At 35.4% G+C, this 11,515-nt stretch overlaps 1 protein-coding gene across 3 annotated transcripts; it reads right to left on the bottom strand.

The window, feature by feature from the left end:
- Nucleotides 1-2,432: 2,432 nt before the first annotated feature.
- On the bottom strand, nt 2,433-10,695 carry LOC132056436 (uncharacterized). 3 transcript variants are annotated; one of them, XM_059448648.1, is made up of 6 exons: nt 10,320-10,693; nt 9,061-9,255; nt 7,991-8,107; nt 7,763-7,912; nt 4,161-4,219; nt 2,433-2,883 (listed from the first exon to the last, which is right to left on the bottom strand). In XM_059448648.1, the coding sequence occupies exons 1-6, from the start codon at nt 10,482-10,484 to the stop codon at nt 2,748-2,750; spliced, it is 822 nt and encodes a 273-aa protein (XP_059304631.1). In that variant the 5' UTR covers nt 10,485-10,693; the 3' UTR covers nt 2,433-2,747. The 3 variants fall into 3 exon arrangements, with proteins under 3 accessions (XP_059304631.1, XP_059304644.1, XP_059304638.1); XM_059448661.1 differs by having other exon boundaries at nt 9,061-9,274; nt 10,320-10,459; XM_059448655.1 differs by having other exon boundaries at nt 2,815-2,933; nt 10,320-10,695.
- Nucleotides 10,696-11,515: the final 820 nt, after the last annotated feature.

Below are 11,515 nucleotides of genomic sequence, written 5' to 3'. Positions count from 1 at the left end.
TTCATTATCTCGATGTATATCATCTTCATTATCAAGAAATATATCATCTTCATTATCAAGAAAATTGCAATGTATATCATCTAAGAGAAAATAGGGAGAGAGAAACGGACAGAGAGCAAAAAAAAATATATCATCTTCTTCATTTTTGTACTGACCTATAACCACACCACCACCGCATAACCACCACCCCACTTGACATTCCATTGACTCGTACTTATCCCTCACAGCTTAGCATTTTATTCTTCTTGGAGAGCGATGTACGGCTATCGAGAGGATCCTCGATCTATTCAATTCCAAATCCACCGTTTGAATCAATAAATGTCATTGTTATTGTAACACAAATAACAATAGTAATGTCCCCCTCTTAAATATTCAATTGATAACAATAATATTTTGGAAGACAAGTTAATTGTAATTTCGTAAACAAGATTGTTCCTTGAATATGTAATAAGAAATTAAAGTAACTAGAGCTTAATAACAAAACCCTTAACAACACTAGAGAGAGAAACCAACACAGCAACAAAGCAAATGTCAATTTTATGCAAATGTCAACTTTATGCATTTGAAACTATCACGGTGGCCGAATTTGGTGGGTTTGTTAACTCAACAAATTTAATCTCTTTATTTGTGTCAAATCAAACCCATAAATTAAATCTATATACAAAGAAACAAAGAAGAAAAAAAATATGAAAAGTAGAACGCGAGAAAGAGAAGGAAAAGAATAAGAAAGAAAAGGAAAAAAGTTAATTTAAAATAGAAAATAAAATATTAAGAAAATCTTAATATATCATCCAATTAAGATGAGATGACATACGTACGGTTGGGACCACTTTTAGTGTTTATTTTTTCCTCCCACGCGCTTTTAAAAACTTAACAGGTTAAGTTGTTTAGGGGTAAATAATTGTAAGTTTAGTTGTTAAAGTGAGTTTCTTTCTTGGTTCGGGGGAAATGATGTCTTTTCTCTTCTCTCAATGTGTGTTGTGATACATATGGGTGGCTGTCATTGAGCACGTGAGGCAGAGGACCTTTATAAGTGAGTGAAACTATGTTTTTGCCCTTGGTCGATGATCCTTGGTCCTCCTCATCCATGCTTCTATTATAGTAGAAATTTAAAACTTAAAGGACTCCCACTTAATTGTCAAACTCATTTGTCCCTTTTAATTCACAGCCCCAAGAAACAAGTTATCAATGGATTGTAATAAAAATATAATGTAAAATATAATGTAGATAATATCTTTTATCAAAAGTTTGATTCTTTGTACTAAAAACAAACATACAGTCAAACCTCTCTATAACGACATCGTTTGTCCAGATATTTTTTTTGTTCTTTATTATGAATTGTTATAGAGAACATATAATATGACATAATATGAAAAATCGGGTTACAAAAAAAAAAAAATTAATCTGCTATGGTAAGATGTTATTAAAGATTTGACTGTATAAGTAAAATCTTAAATATGGGTTTATTTTCTTTTTGTTTTTTTGCGCGGATTGTCCTTCATTTGGGGTAGTCTTTAATCTTTGCCCTTCAAATTGGTGGTTTTAAGTTTTGCCCTTCACCTAATGCCCCGAGGTTGTGGTTCGAACACCAGCTCAGTTAAAAAAAAAAAAAATCGCAAGGCAGAATTTCGCAAGATAAAATTTACAACATGAAGGGCAAAAGTTAAAGACCACCATTTTGAGGGGTAAAAATTAAAGACCACCCCTGCCGAAGGGCAATCCTGCAAATTGCCCGTTTACTTTTAAACTTAATAAAACTGAAAAAGGTTTTGGCCACGTATTTCAGGAAAAAATCAACCGTAATTTTTTTTTTTTTTTTTTAATTTTAACCAATTTTTTAAGTTCATGTTATATTAAGTATAAAATAATACACCAATTGATACATTAAATTTTACCAGGATTACATATGCAAGACTTAAAAAACCAACCAAATACAGAATAAACCAATACCAATAGGTGTGATTATTTTATTCAATACGTCAAACTGAACAAGTCTTATTGTGGATTTGTCTCTGCTATCTTGGCTGCTGTTGGCCCCAAGAAAGAATGGTCTTATAAACAAATAGACTAAGACAAAATTCTTGGGATACTACAAATAGATACACAATCAAGAGAAAAGAGATACCACTCGAAATTGGTTGCATTTCAAGAAAACTTTACCTTAGGCTAGAACCTCGTTTACTCTATTTTAGGTGAAGTCAACAATGTATTCCTTCACTTTCAACAGAGCAATCTATCATGTCATTATTTTTTCTTGAATAATGATGGTGTCTAAGCCAGCTTGCATGCACCTAAACTATTCCATAAGGGTACCTACTATCTCCCACCAGTGTTAGGTACAAAGTAACTCCACTCATCAATGCTTAGGCAGATGAGAAGAAATTAGATTGCTATATGCTTTACGCCAAGGTAACCCTAAAAATCTGTACGTAGATTAACCTTATTTGGTATTCCATTTATATGAATCTCTCTACATTGCCAGATAAATGTAGAGTTCTTCAACTAACTAGAGCAAGATATATGTGGAAATACAAGGATGTGTTGCACCTAAAGCAAAAATAAATACATCTATAAATTATGTTGCAATCGATGAGACATCTACTCTATTAAATGAATATGGCATGAGTATGAACATTTCTACATTGCAGTAATTTCCATACACGTATAGCATGTGTATATTCCCCCCACAATCAACAGAGAAAATATTCAATAGCAAAGAATCTATGAACAAAGGTTGTTGCTATTCATTAGTCCAAGTAAAAGAGAGTAACAATCTTCCTAAGATTCTTGGCTTCTTGACATGTTTCCATAAGCAATCTGCTATCATGAAAGGCAAAGCAAATAACTTGCTGCACTTGGGAAATGATGTCCATGTTACACAGCCTACATCAGGAAAACCAATTCAGGTAACCCAAGCCATGCTAGTAAAGTACCTTAACTCAATACAAAGGGGATCAACCACCAATTAGTATTAACCATGGATACAGCAACAGAGAAACAAGACATATAATTCGCATTAAGTTGATGGTATGTGATAAAAAGCTTCTTCAAAACTAGTTGCCATTTTAAGGAAAAAATAAGGAGAAAAGCTATAATATCACTATGTTAGAAGGTACGATGATATTTTTGTTCGGCACGTCTAGGGGTTGCAAACGTGCAAAATAAACCCATAAATCATGATCTGCTCATCCCGCTTAGGTTTGGGCGGGTTAATGACCCACTCATCTTATCAACTCAACCCAATTTGACCCGCTTAATTCAGCCCATTTAAAAAAACTGGGCTGTATGCAGCCCAAATTGACCCATGACAAACTGCCTAACTATTTTTAAGATGACATTTTTTTAATTTGCTATGTTATATATAGCATAATATAAGGAAAAAGAAAAAGGTTTTATTAGGTACTTAAACGAATTATAAGAAAACAAACAAAGAATTCAAAACCCGCAACGGGGGCTGAGTTGGTTGAGAAGGGGATCTCCCAAATGGAGGGTCTTAGGTTCGACACCCCTGCATGCTTTCTTGGTCGAGCTCATCGCCCGGGGCTTGCCTAGTGCGTTTACCTCTCCTGTATGGTTTGCGGGCAATTACCTTTGGAGCGGGGTTTACCCTGTGCGCACCCGAAGGGTAGCGGCTGCGGGTTTTCTTGTCATAGAAAAAACAAATAATTTAAACGGCTGCGGGTTTTCTTGTCATAGAAAAAACAAAGAATTTAAAACTTAGTAAGAGTTGGGCAGGTCGAGTTATGACCCGGTTTTTAGTCCATTTCAGCTTAAGTAACATTTGTGTGTGTGTGTGTGTGTGGGGAGGGGGGGGGGGGGGGTCAATGACCCACCCATTTATTAACTCAACCATTTTAACCCGCCCAAGTTCAGCCCAACCAGCCCATTTGACACCTCTAGGCACGTCACTATCATACAGTTCTGCACAAAGTCAGGGAACTTCATAGCATAGAAAGCAGTTTCTGCCAAGAAACGCATACAAACCAAATGGAAGAAAGACTATTGAAGGCCTATAGACGTTTGAACAGACAAGTGTACAAGAAATCAGATGTTCATGTTCATGTTCATGTTTCCCTGCTAAAACATGCAAGAGAACTAAGTTCAACTTGAAATGGAGATTATATACCCAAATTATTGAAAAAGGATGCTCTTTTGCATACCTGCTAGCTTCTAGCAGCGAGAGATGGTCATTGTGAGGTTTCTCTATCACATGTTTCACCTGCAATCCAAGTAAGTCAAACATTATGATAATGTTTGGAAGCACTACTAACTACCATATTTTTGTTGCATCTAATGATCAAACTGGGCGGAAATCAATTAGAAGATTGAACTCTTCTTGTTGCGTTATAATAAACTACTGATGGAGACCAAATTCAGCAGGTACATTCAATCAGAAGTCACTATAAAGTAGTTCTCAAATGTTTAAAATGACGGATTAGTCTAAACTCCATTATTCAGAACATTAACATGACAGACTTAGTCCCTCCCCTAGTCAAAACTTCTGTGTATCAAATACTCAAGTCCACTAAAAGAGCAACAGAACAAGCGCATTTTAGTTTTCAGCATTTAACTACTATGAAGCAATTTGACGACAAATCTTAACTGAGGTTTATAGAGATGCAGAACTTGATTCGTTTGAAACTAGAGAAAATTTTAATTCAACTGGATTTTGATCTTAAATCAGAATGTGGTAAGCTTATATATTATGTTAGCTCTATATGGAAAAGGAAGCAACTAAACATCGAAAATCTAGCATTCAACTTATAATGACAAGAGATGGATTAATTACTCAACACAAATGACGAGGATAGCTTTACAGACAAACATTAATTACACTCGTAGAATTAGTTATACAGTAAAGGATGCCATGAAATTTTGGAGTAGAAAAGCATGTAGGATGGTATCCCTATAGAGGCTTTGAAGCTCTTGAAGTGGTTGTGATAGTCTAACAACAAGAATTATTCATGTACATTAAATGTAAATGTGGAAAGTTGGCATATAATTAGAGAAAAGAGTACCTTCATACTAATATATATTCCGTTGTTTCATTTTATGTGAACTTAATTGACGGGATGGAGTACGAAAAAGAAAGACTTTTGAAACTTGTGGTCTCAAAACATGCCATGACAACCCTCAGGGGTTGGCCTGGTGGCAATTGACTTGAGCCTTGGGGTGCTCCCTTTCAAGGTCTCAAGTTCGAAACCCGCTGGGTGCAAACAATTTCTGAGGGCCATCGGACTGGGGAAACCCTGAATTACCCGTGGTGCACTTGCGGGAAACTCCTTGCCGAGGGCCTGTGCACCCCCGGGATTAGTCGGGGCTCAAAGAGACTCGGACACGCGGTGCTTAATCAAAAAAAAAACATGCCATGACATTTGTGTTGCTATAAAAGCATATCATTAAGGGTAAAATAGGATGTTTAAAGTTAAATTATCTCCAAATATAGAAAGGTGTTATTTTTTTAATCGTCAAAAAAGGAAAGGATATCACATCAAATGGAATAGTGGGGGTAAGAACAGAGAAGATGTTCAAAGTTTTGCAAACTGTCATGGTACAAACTTATGAGTCCTATGAGAGAAAGTGATAGAGCATAGATGTAGAGACAATTACTAGGCTGACAGATCGATAGTTTTGATATTACCTGTTAGATCAACAACAAACTAAATTTTTTCTATAAAGATATATGAAAACTTATAGAGAGAGAAGAAGGATCTTCAAATGATATTAGCGTCAAGAAATAGTTTGTTAATGGATTCTTGAGAAGAAAGAAATTCATATCAAATATAGAATATGATGAACATTTGTACAAAAGAGCAGTCACAAGTGTAAGATCAATATAAGCTAAGGAGTTTACCATATCCGTAGGTGTATACTATACTAGGGATTTGCCTCAAATCTATACATGTTTACCTAGATAGGGTGAGCTAACGAATACGAAGGATAAGATTCCAAGGTGAAATGCTATTCATATGATATTGAGTTAGTGGAAGAACTAGTGAGAAACTCAACCAAACATTGGAATTCTGGAGAAGCACTCTAAAGAGAAAGGTTCTTAGGACAAGTAGAAGTAAGACATAATAGTAAGACATAATATATACGCCGCAAGTTTAGCTCCCCATAAGAATAACAAAGGTATAGTGAAATCAAACAGGATTATGATGCATATACGCTCTGCCTTCCAAGATAATAGCATGATAGATGAAGATTTAATGCATAGAATTAGAAGATGATAGCTAAAACAGACGAGTGCTTACTTTACGGAGTATGGGACGGGAAAATACCCTTACTGGGTAAAAAGTAAGTTCAACATAACAACTGAAAGCCCAGTAATATTAGCACTAAATATATGCACGAGATGAATATTGTACAATGCCTATGTTAAGATGGATGCGGTCATAAAAGATTGGACAAGATTAGAAATGATTACATCAAACAAAGGGTGCTAGAACACATAGAAGATAAAATGCGAGAATGCGACATGAGGCGGTTTGGCCGTGTCTTATGTAAGCCTCCATATGCACCGGCTCAAAGGTGTGACACTATGATGAACAAAGATTATAAAAGAGGATGAGTCAGACCTAAAATCACACAGAAAGAAGTTGTCTCATAGACCTATAATCTTCTAAAAAAAAAAAAAAGTGGACTTAGCTAAGAACATAATTTAATGGATTCAAATGAACCATATATATAATACCAACTAGTTGGGACAACAGTTATTGTCATAGTTACACTTACTCTACGTCTGGAGGTGCCAACGTTAGAAACTTGTCTATCTGTGTAGTAATAAGGGTGTGAGTTAGGGAAATATTTCTTAGGCTATAGAGAACCCCTAAATTTCCTTCAAAGTCAAAACAATATAATATTGGAATGAAATGGACTTGAAAAAGAGTTGAATGGTAAATAATGATACATATAACCGACTCCAACTAGCTTGGAACTAAGGTGTAGTTGGCTGTATGTTGAATCTATGAAATTAGCTCCACCAACCAATACATAAGAAATTAGCTCTTGCAACTCCTCCTTCGTCTTTCTTAGCAATAAGGAGTACGAGTACATTTTAAAATTAGAGCACCTAATGGTAGATGTTGCCGCAAATCTGTTCTAACTAATTTTTCCAATTCCTGATTGCACCTAAATAAAATAAATACATACAGCTTCCTTCTGTGTCATCTCTTAAACAGCTTAATAATATGCAGTGACATGCCCGTCGACTTTCAGGTCAACAGCTTCAGTTATTTAGCCTCTAAAATGAAATATTCCAAGAGATTTTGACTCCAAATGTTTCAGTATATAACAATTTGATTATTAAAAAGTACATACAGTCATAGAGAAGATCAGAGGTTGCAGCTCTCAGGAATGATTCCTTCTATGTAAGAAAGGATTGCACAAAAGGAGGAAAACTTATTTTATGGGTTACGTAAAAAGCTAATATTATTTACAAGATATTTCTATCTCCTCTACATCTAATAACGTACTCCAAAAATCCATTAAAAAAAAAAAATTCCTCTTTTTTAAGATAATTAAATCCAGGAGACGTGGTGCAATAACTGTGGTTATTCAAAAAGGGGAAGAAAGAAAGAAGCATTTCAATGACAGGAACAACATAGACAATATATCCTTTTTTGCGCAAATTGTTTCGCATGATACCATCAATGACTTTTCCCTTTGATAATGGTAAGATAACCATCAGTGACATTTCTGTCATAATGAAGCGCGACTTTTATGAATAGATGCAACCAAAAAGAAAATGTAAATGCATTACTTTAGACAATAACTCTTGACTTTCCGGTGGTTGTTTTTTCAGGCTCTGCGGCAGTATTACAGTTAGCAGCTCTGGCCTCTCAGCACGAAGAGCACCTCTTATGACAGCAGCATTGGTGCCTGCTGCTCCAGAAGTAAAGATGTGATTTTTCTGGAAAAAGAAGAAGTTGAATAAACATTGAAAAGCTCAAAGTCATTAATTCACTGTCTCCTTCAACTAAAACAATACCGTAATGACCAAGGCGTAGCTTAAAATCTCAATAAGTTCTTGATGCATAAATCCCATGTTTCGTGTCCCAAAAAAGCCAATATTTCTCGGACCTTGTTGTTGAATTGCTAACAACTCCTGATAACATGAAAGGATTAATGTCTCTCTCATAAAAAAGGAGCAATATCTCTCTTATCTACATTCATAGACACATCTTTGATAAGTACATTTATAGACACGTTAAGAAACATCAAACTAGTAGATTTTTGTTGGCTCAAAGTGACACTTGAATTGGCCTGCCAAACAGCTTAAGCCCTCAAGCGAGGCACAAAACATGTTGAGTGCTTCGCCTCACTTTATGGCCGCTTCAGTGTCACCATCAAGGCATACTTTTCTATGCCAATGAGCGTAATCTTGAAGATGTGACACTAAAAAATTGACATTTCACTTTATCACAATCTTTTCAATTTGTTGGTCCATATATTTGTTATTCATGCTTATGATCATTATTCTTGGACTACAATACATATTTGTATTTTTAATCCAATGCGCCTTTTTTCATTAAAGCCCACACTTTACTTGCGCTTTGCGCTTAAAACCCCAAAGGACCTTAGAGCTTTTTTGCGCCTTGAGCTTTTGATAACACTACTTGCTTGCAATAACTTTTCAATGCAGTTTCAGCAGACCACCTACCAAAGAAGAATGGCTCGTAGATAGCTGCCTAAGAAACTCCTTCCCAAGATTATATATACCAAAGGTTGAGTTACTCAGGATTTCGCAAAATTTAAAGAAAAGAGTGAGTACAATCTAAGATTTTGATCCATCAAAGCAAAGAGATAATAACCCAAGCACAATTAGGTGCAACTTGTAATTTAGTATCAAATTATTAGTGATTTGATCTGATCTGTCATATTCATTTAGTTGACTAAAGATGTAAGATGTCAAATGGAAGATGCTTTTTTCAGGTAATAAATATCCAAAGTATGATGATTAAAAAACAATATACTCTTAAATCTCATCGCAATTCCAATTTGATACAGCTAAGCATAATACAACGCCCTTCATCGAAAAAGGAAAAGAGCACATCAAACCTGCAGATAGTCTACATCCGGAACTGGCTTATACTCTGACACCAAAACTGCTCCCGAGCCTTCAACAACAGACTGAGCTTGAGTTGGAATCTGAGTGCTGAGTTCTTCATCAGAACCAAACATCTGAATTGCATAATCATCTTCATTCCTCAAATTATCATTGTTGCAATATCTTTCAGCATCTCCATCTGGCCACTATACCAAACAGAGGCCCCTGGCAGTAAATCATAAGTGAAAACCAACTGATGCATGAAAATGCAATAATCATGAGACCCTCTAGTTTGTGTGCTTGTCAGTTAATGAATATTTAGGCAGCCTAAGACAGCAAAATATCCAAACATGCTGTTGGTGCTGCCAGAAGAAGGATACGGAAACTTGTTCCTCTCATTCTAATCAAGTGGTCTTTCTCTAACAACCACACTTTCCAGTTTAACAATAGAAAGACCAATACAACAGGAATGACTAAGACATTTTTCATAAAAACGAAAAGAGAAGGCAATAAATAAGATGAAACTGGGAATCTTCTTGCTAGCTAACACAAGCTGGAAACCTAAGCAAATGACAGTAGCCAACCATGATAAATGCATACAATTGCTTGTTTCAAATCCAGAAACATTTGATTTTCTGATAAAAGGAAGTTTAATTTCTATTTAACATACTAGAAAGCATTGCCACAGTTATCAATAAAGCAGAAAGAGATAGCTAACACTATACCCACAAACTCCAAGTAACGGGAGAACACATCATAATATCATATCACTTTTTCTGGACAAGTAGGAACAACATATATTATATGAGCCATAATTGAGCTTTTCTCCCGTCAAACACAAAAATTCAAGAACCCATTTTTCCAATTATCACAAAGTCAATCTCAAACATAAGCACAACACTGAAAACCCAATATATGCATTTTAGCTATTAACACAGAGAGAAAAGTAGTAATAATAAAGTTTTGAGCCTTCCTCCTATCAAACAACCAAATTGTCAAGAACCCATTTTTCCAACTATCACAAACTCAATCCCAAGCATAAGCACAACAATGAAAACCCAATATATGCATTTTAGCTATTATTAACACAGAGAAAATTAGTAAAAATAAAGTTTTGAGCTTTCCTCCCACATCAAACACCAAATTTTCAAGAACCCAATTTTCCAACTATCACAAAGTCAAGTCCCAACCATAAGTACAACAATTAAAACCCAATATATGTATTTAGCTACAAGAAAAGAAAACAACACAGAGAGAAAAGTAGTAATACCGTTTGTCCATGTGAAGATGAAGTTGTTGAAGCACATCTTTTGGAAGATGAAATAGAACAATTGGGGTTTGAAAAGTGAACAATTTTAGTGAAATTCAAAGGGGAAAACACAAGATGAGACTGAGGAAGAGGCAAAAAAGGAAGCCTCAATGAAGAAGTTAGCATTCTTGATTTGCCACAACTAATAAGTAATACTTTTTAACTATTTGATGATTAGCTTTTTTACTAGCACAACTTTTTTGAGTTTCTTGGCAACCTTTTTTGCTTCAAATCTAAAGCCCCTTTTTGAGTTGTTTCTTTGTTCCAAAAGGACAGGTGAGAGATGATAGGTTTACAAAGTTTGGACTAAGGACATCCTTTTTTGTTATTCCCTTTTGTGTGTGTGGTTGGTTTACTAATATTTTACTCTGTTTCCTTCAACACAAAAAATCTTCAACTCGCTTTTTAGTTTTTTTTTTTTTTTTAAAACCTTTTCTTTAATTTTTTTTTGTTTGATTTTATCGATATCTGTGTATATTTTAGTCAACAGCAATGACTGATGTCACGCCCCAACTAGGGAACGTGCGGACACCCACCAATTCCCAGGCGAACCCATCCCTTATTCATAATTATAAAATAAATTCAATCACCCAGAATTACATAATGAGTCTAACATAAATAGATAAATATAATAAGTGCGGAAGATACATCGAATCCCAAAATCTGGTCTGAATAGTACAAGAGCCACTACATAATGTCTAGGAAATATAAGTCTCAAATATCCATAAATAACTGTCTAAATGATAGAATATAAAGACAAGAATGGATAGGAGTCATCCGGGCAGCGAATCCATCCAAGTGCTCACCCTAGAATGCTCGTCAAATGGCCACGGGGCTCAGCCACGAAGCGAGGAAGTCGATCCGGTCACGAACTCTGCACTCAGAAAAGAATGCAGCAAGGTAAAATCAGTACAACAACACGTACTGAGTAGGCATCATAGGCCACCAACATTTAGATAATCATATATATAAGAAAGAGACTGAAAAAGTAGGTATGCTCACAATCAGATATAACTCACACAGTCCAAAGTATCAAACCCGATCTTACCGAATCACCAAGTCTAGTATATCACCTCAAAATCCACTATAAGTCTGAAACATAATCTCAAGAACTACTATCAAGTACACGTATCACCAAAGATCAACCAATAAGTCCA

The sequence above is a fragment of the Lycium ferocissimum genome, chromosome 1 (assembly GCF_029784015.1).
Source record: "Lycium ferocissimum isolate CSIRO_LF1 chromosome 1, AGI_CSIRO_Lferr_CH_V1, whole genome shotgun sequence".
In the NCBI taxonomy this organism is placed as follows: domain Eukaryota; kingdom Viridiplantae; phylum Streptophyta; class Magnoliopsida; order Solanales; family Solanaceae; genus Lycium; species Lycium ferocissimum.
This window is presented reverse-complemented; position numbering and strand designations above follow the sequence as displayed.

Excerpts from the sequence above, each read along its gene's own strand:
- LOC132056436 (XM_059448648.1), bottom strand. The coding sequence starts at position 10,484 with ATGCTAACTTCTTCATTGAGGCTTCCTTTTTTGCCTCTTCCTCAGTCT. Across the intron at positions 9,256-10,319 it reads CATCTTCACATGGACAAACG|TGGCCAGATGGAGATGCTGA; the intron begins GTATTACTACTT and ends TGTTTGGTATAG. Across the intron at positions 8,108-9,060 it reads CGGATGTAGACTATCTGCAG|GAGTTGTTAGCAATTCAACA; the intron begins GTTTGATGTGCT and ends TCATGTTATCAG.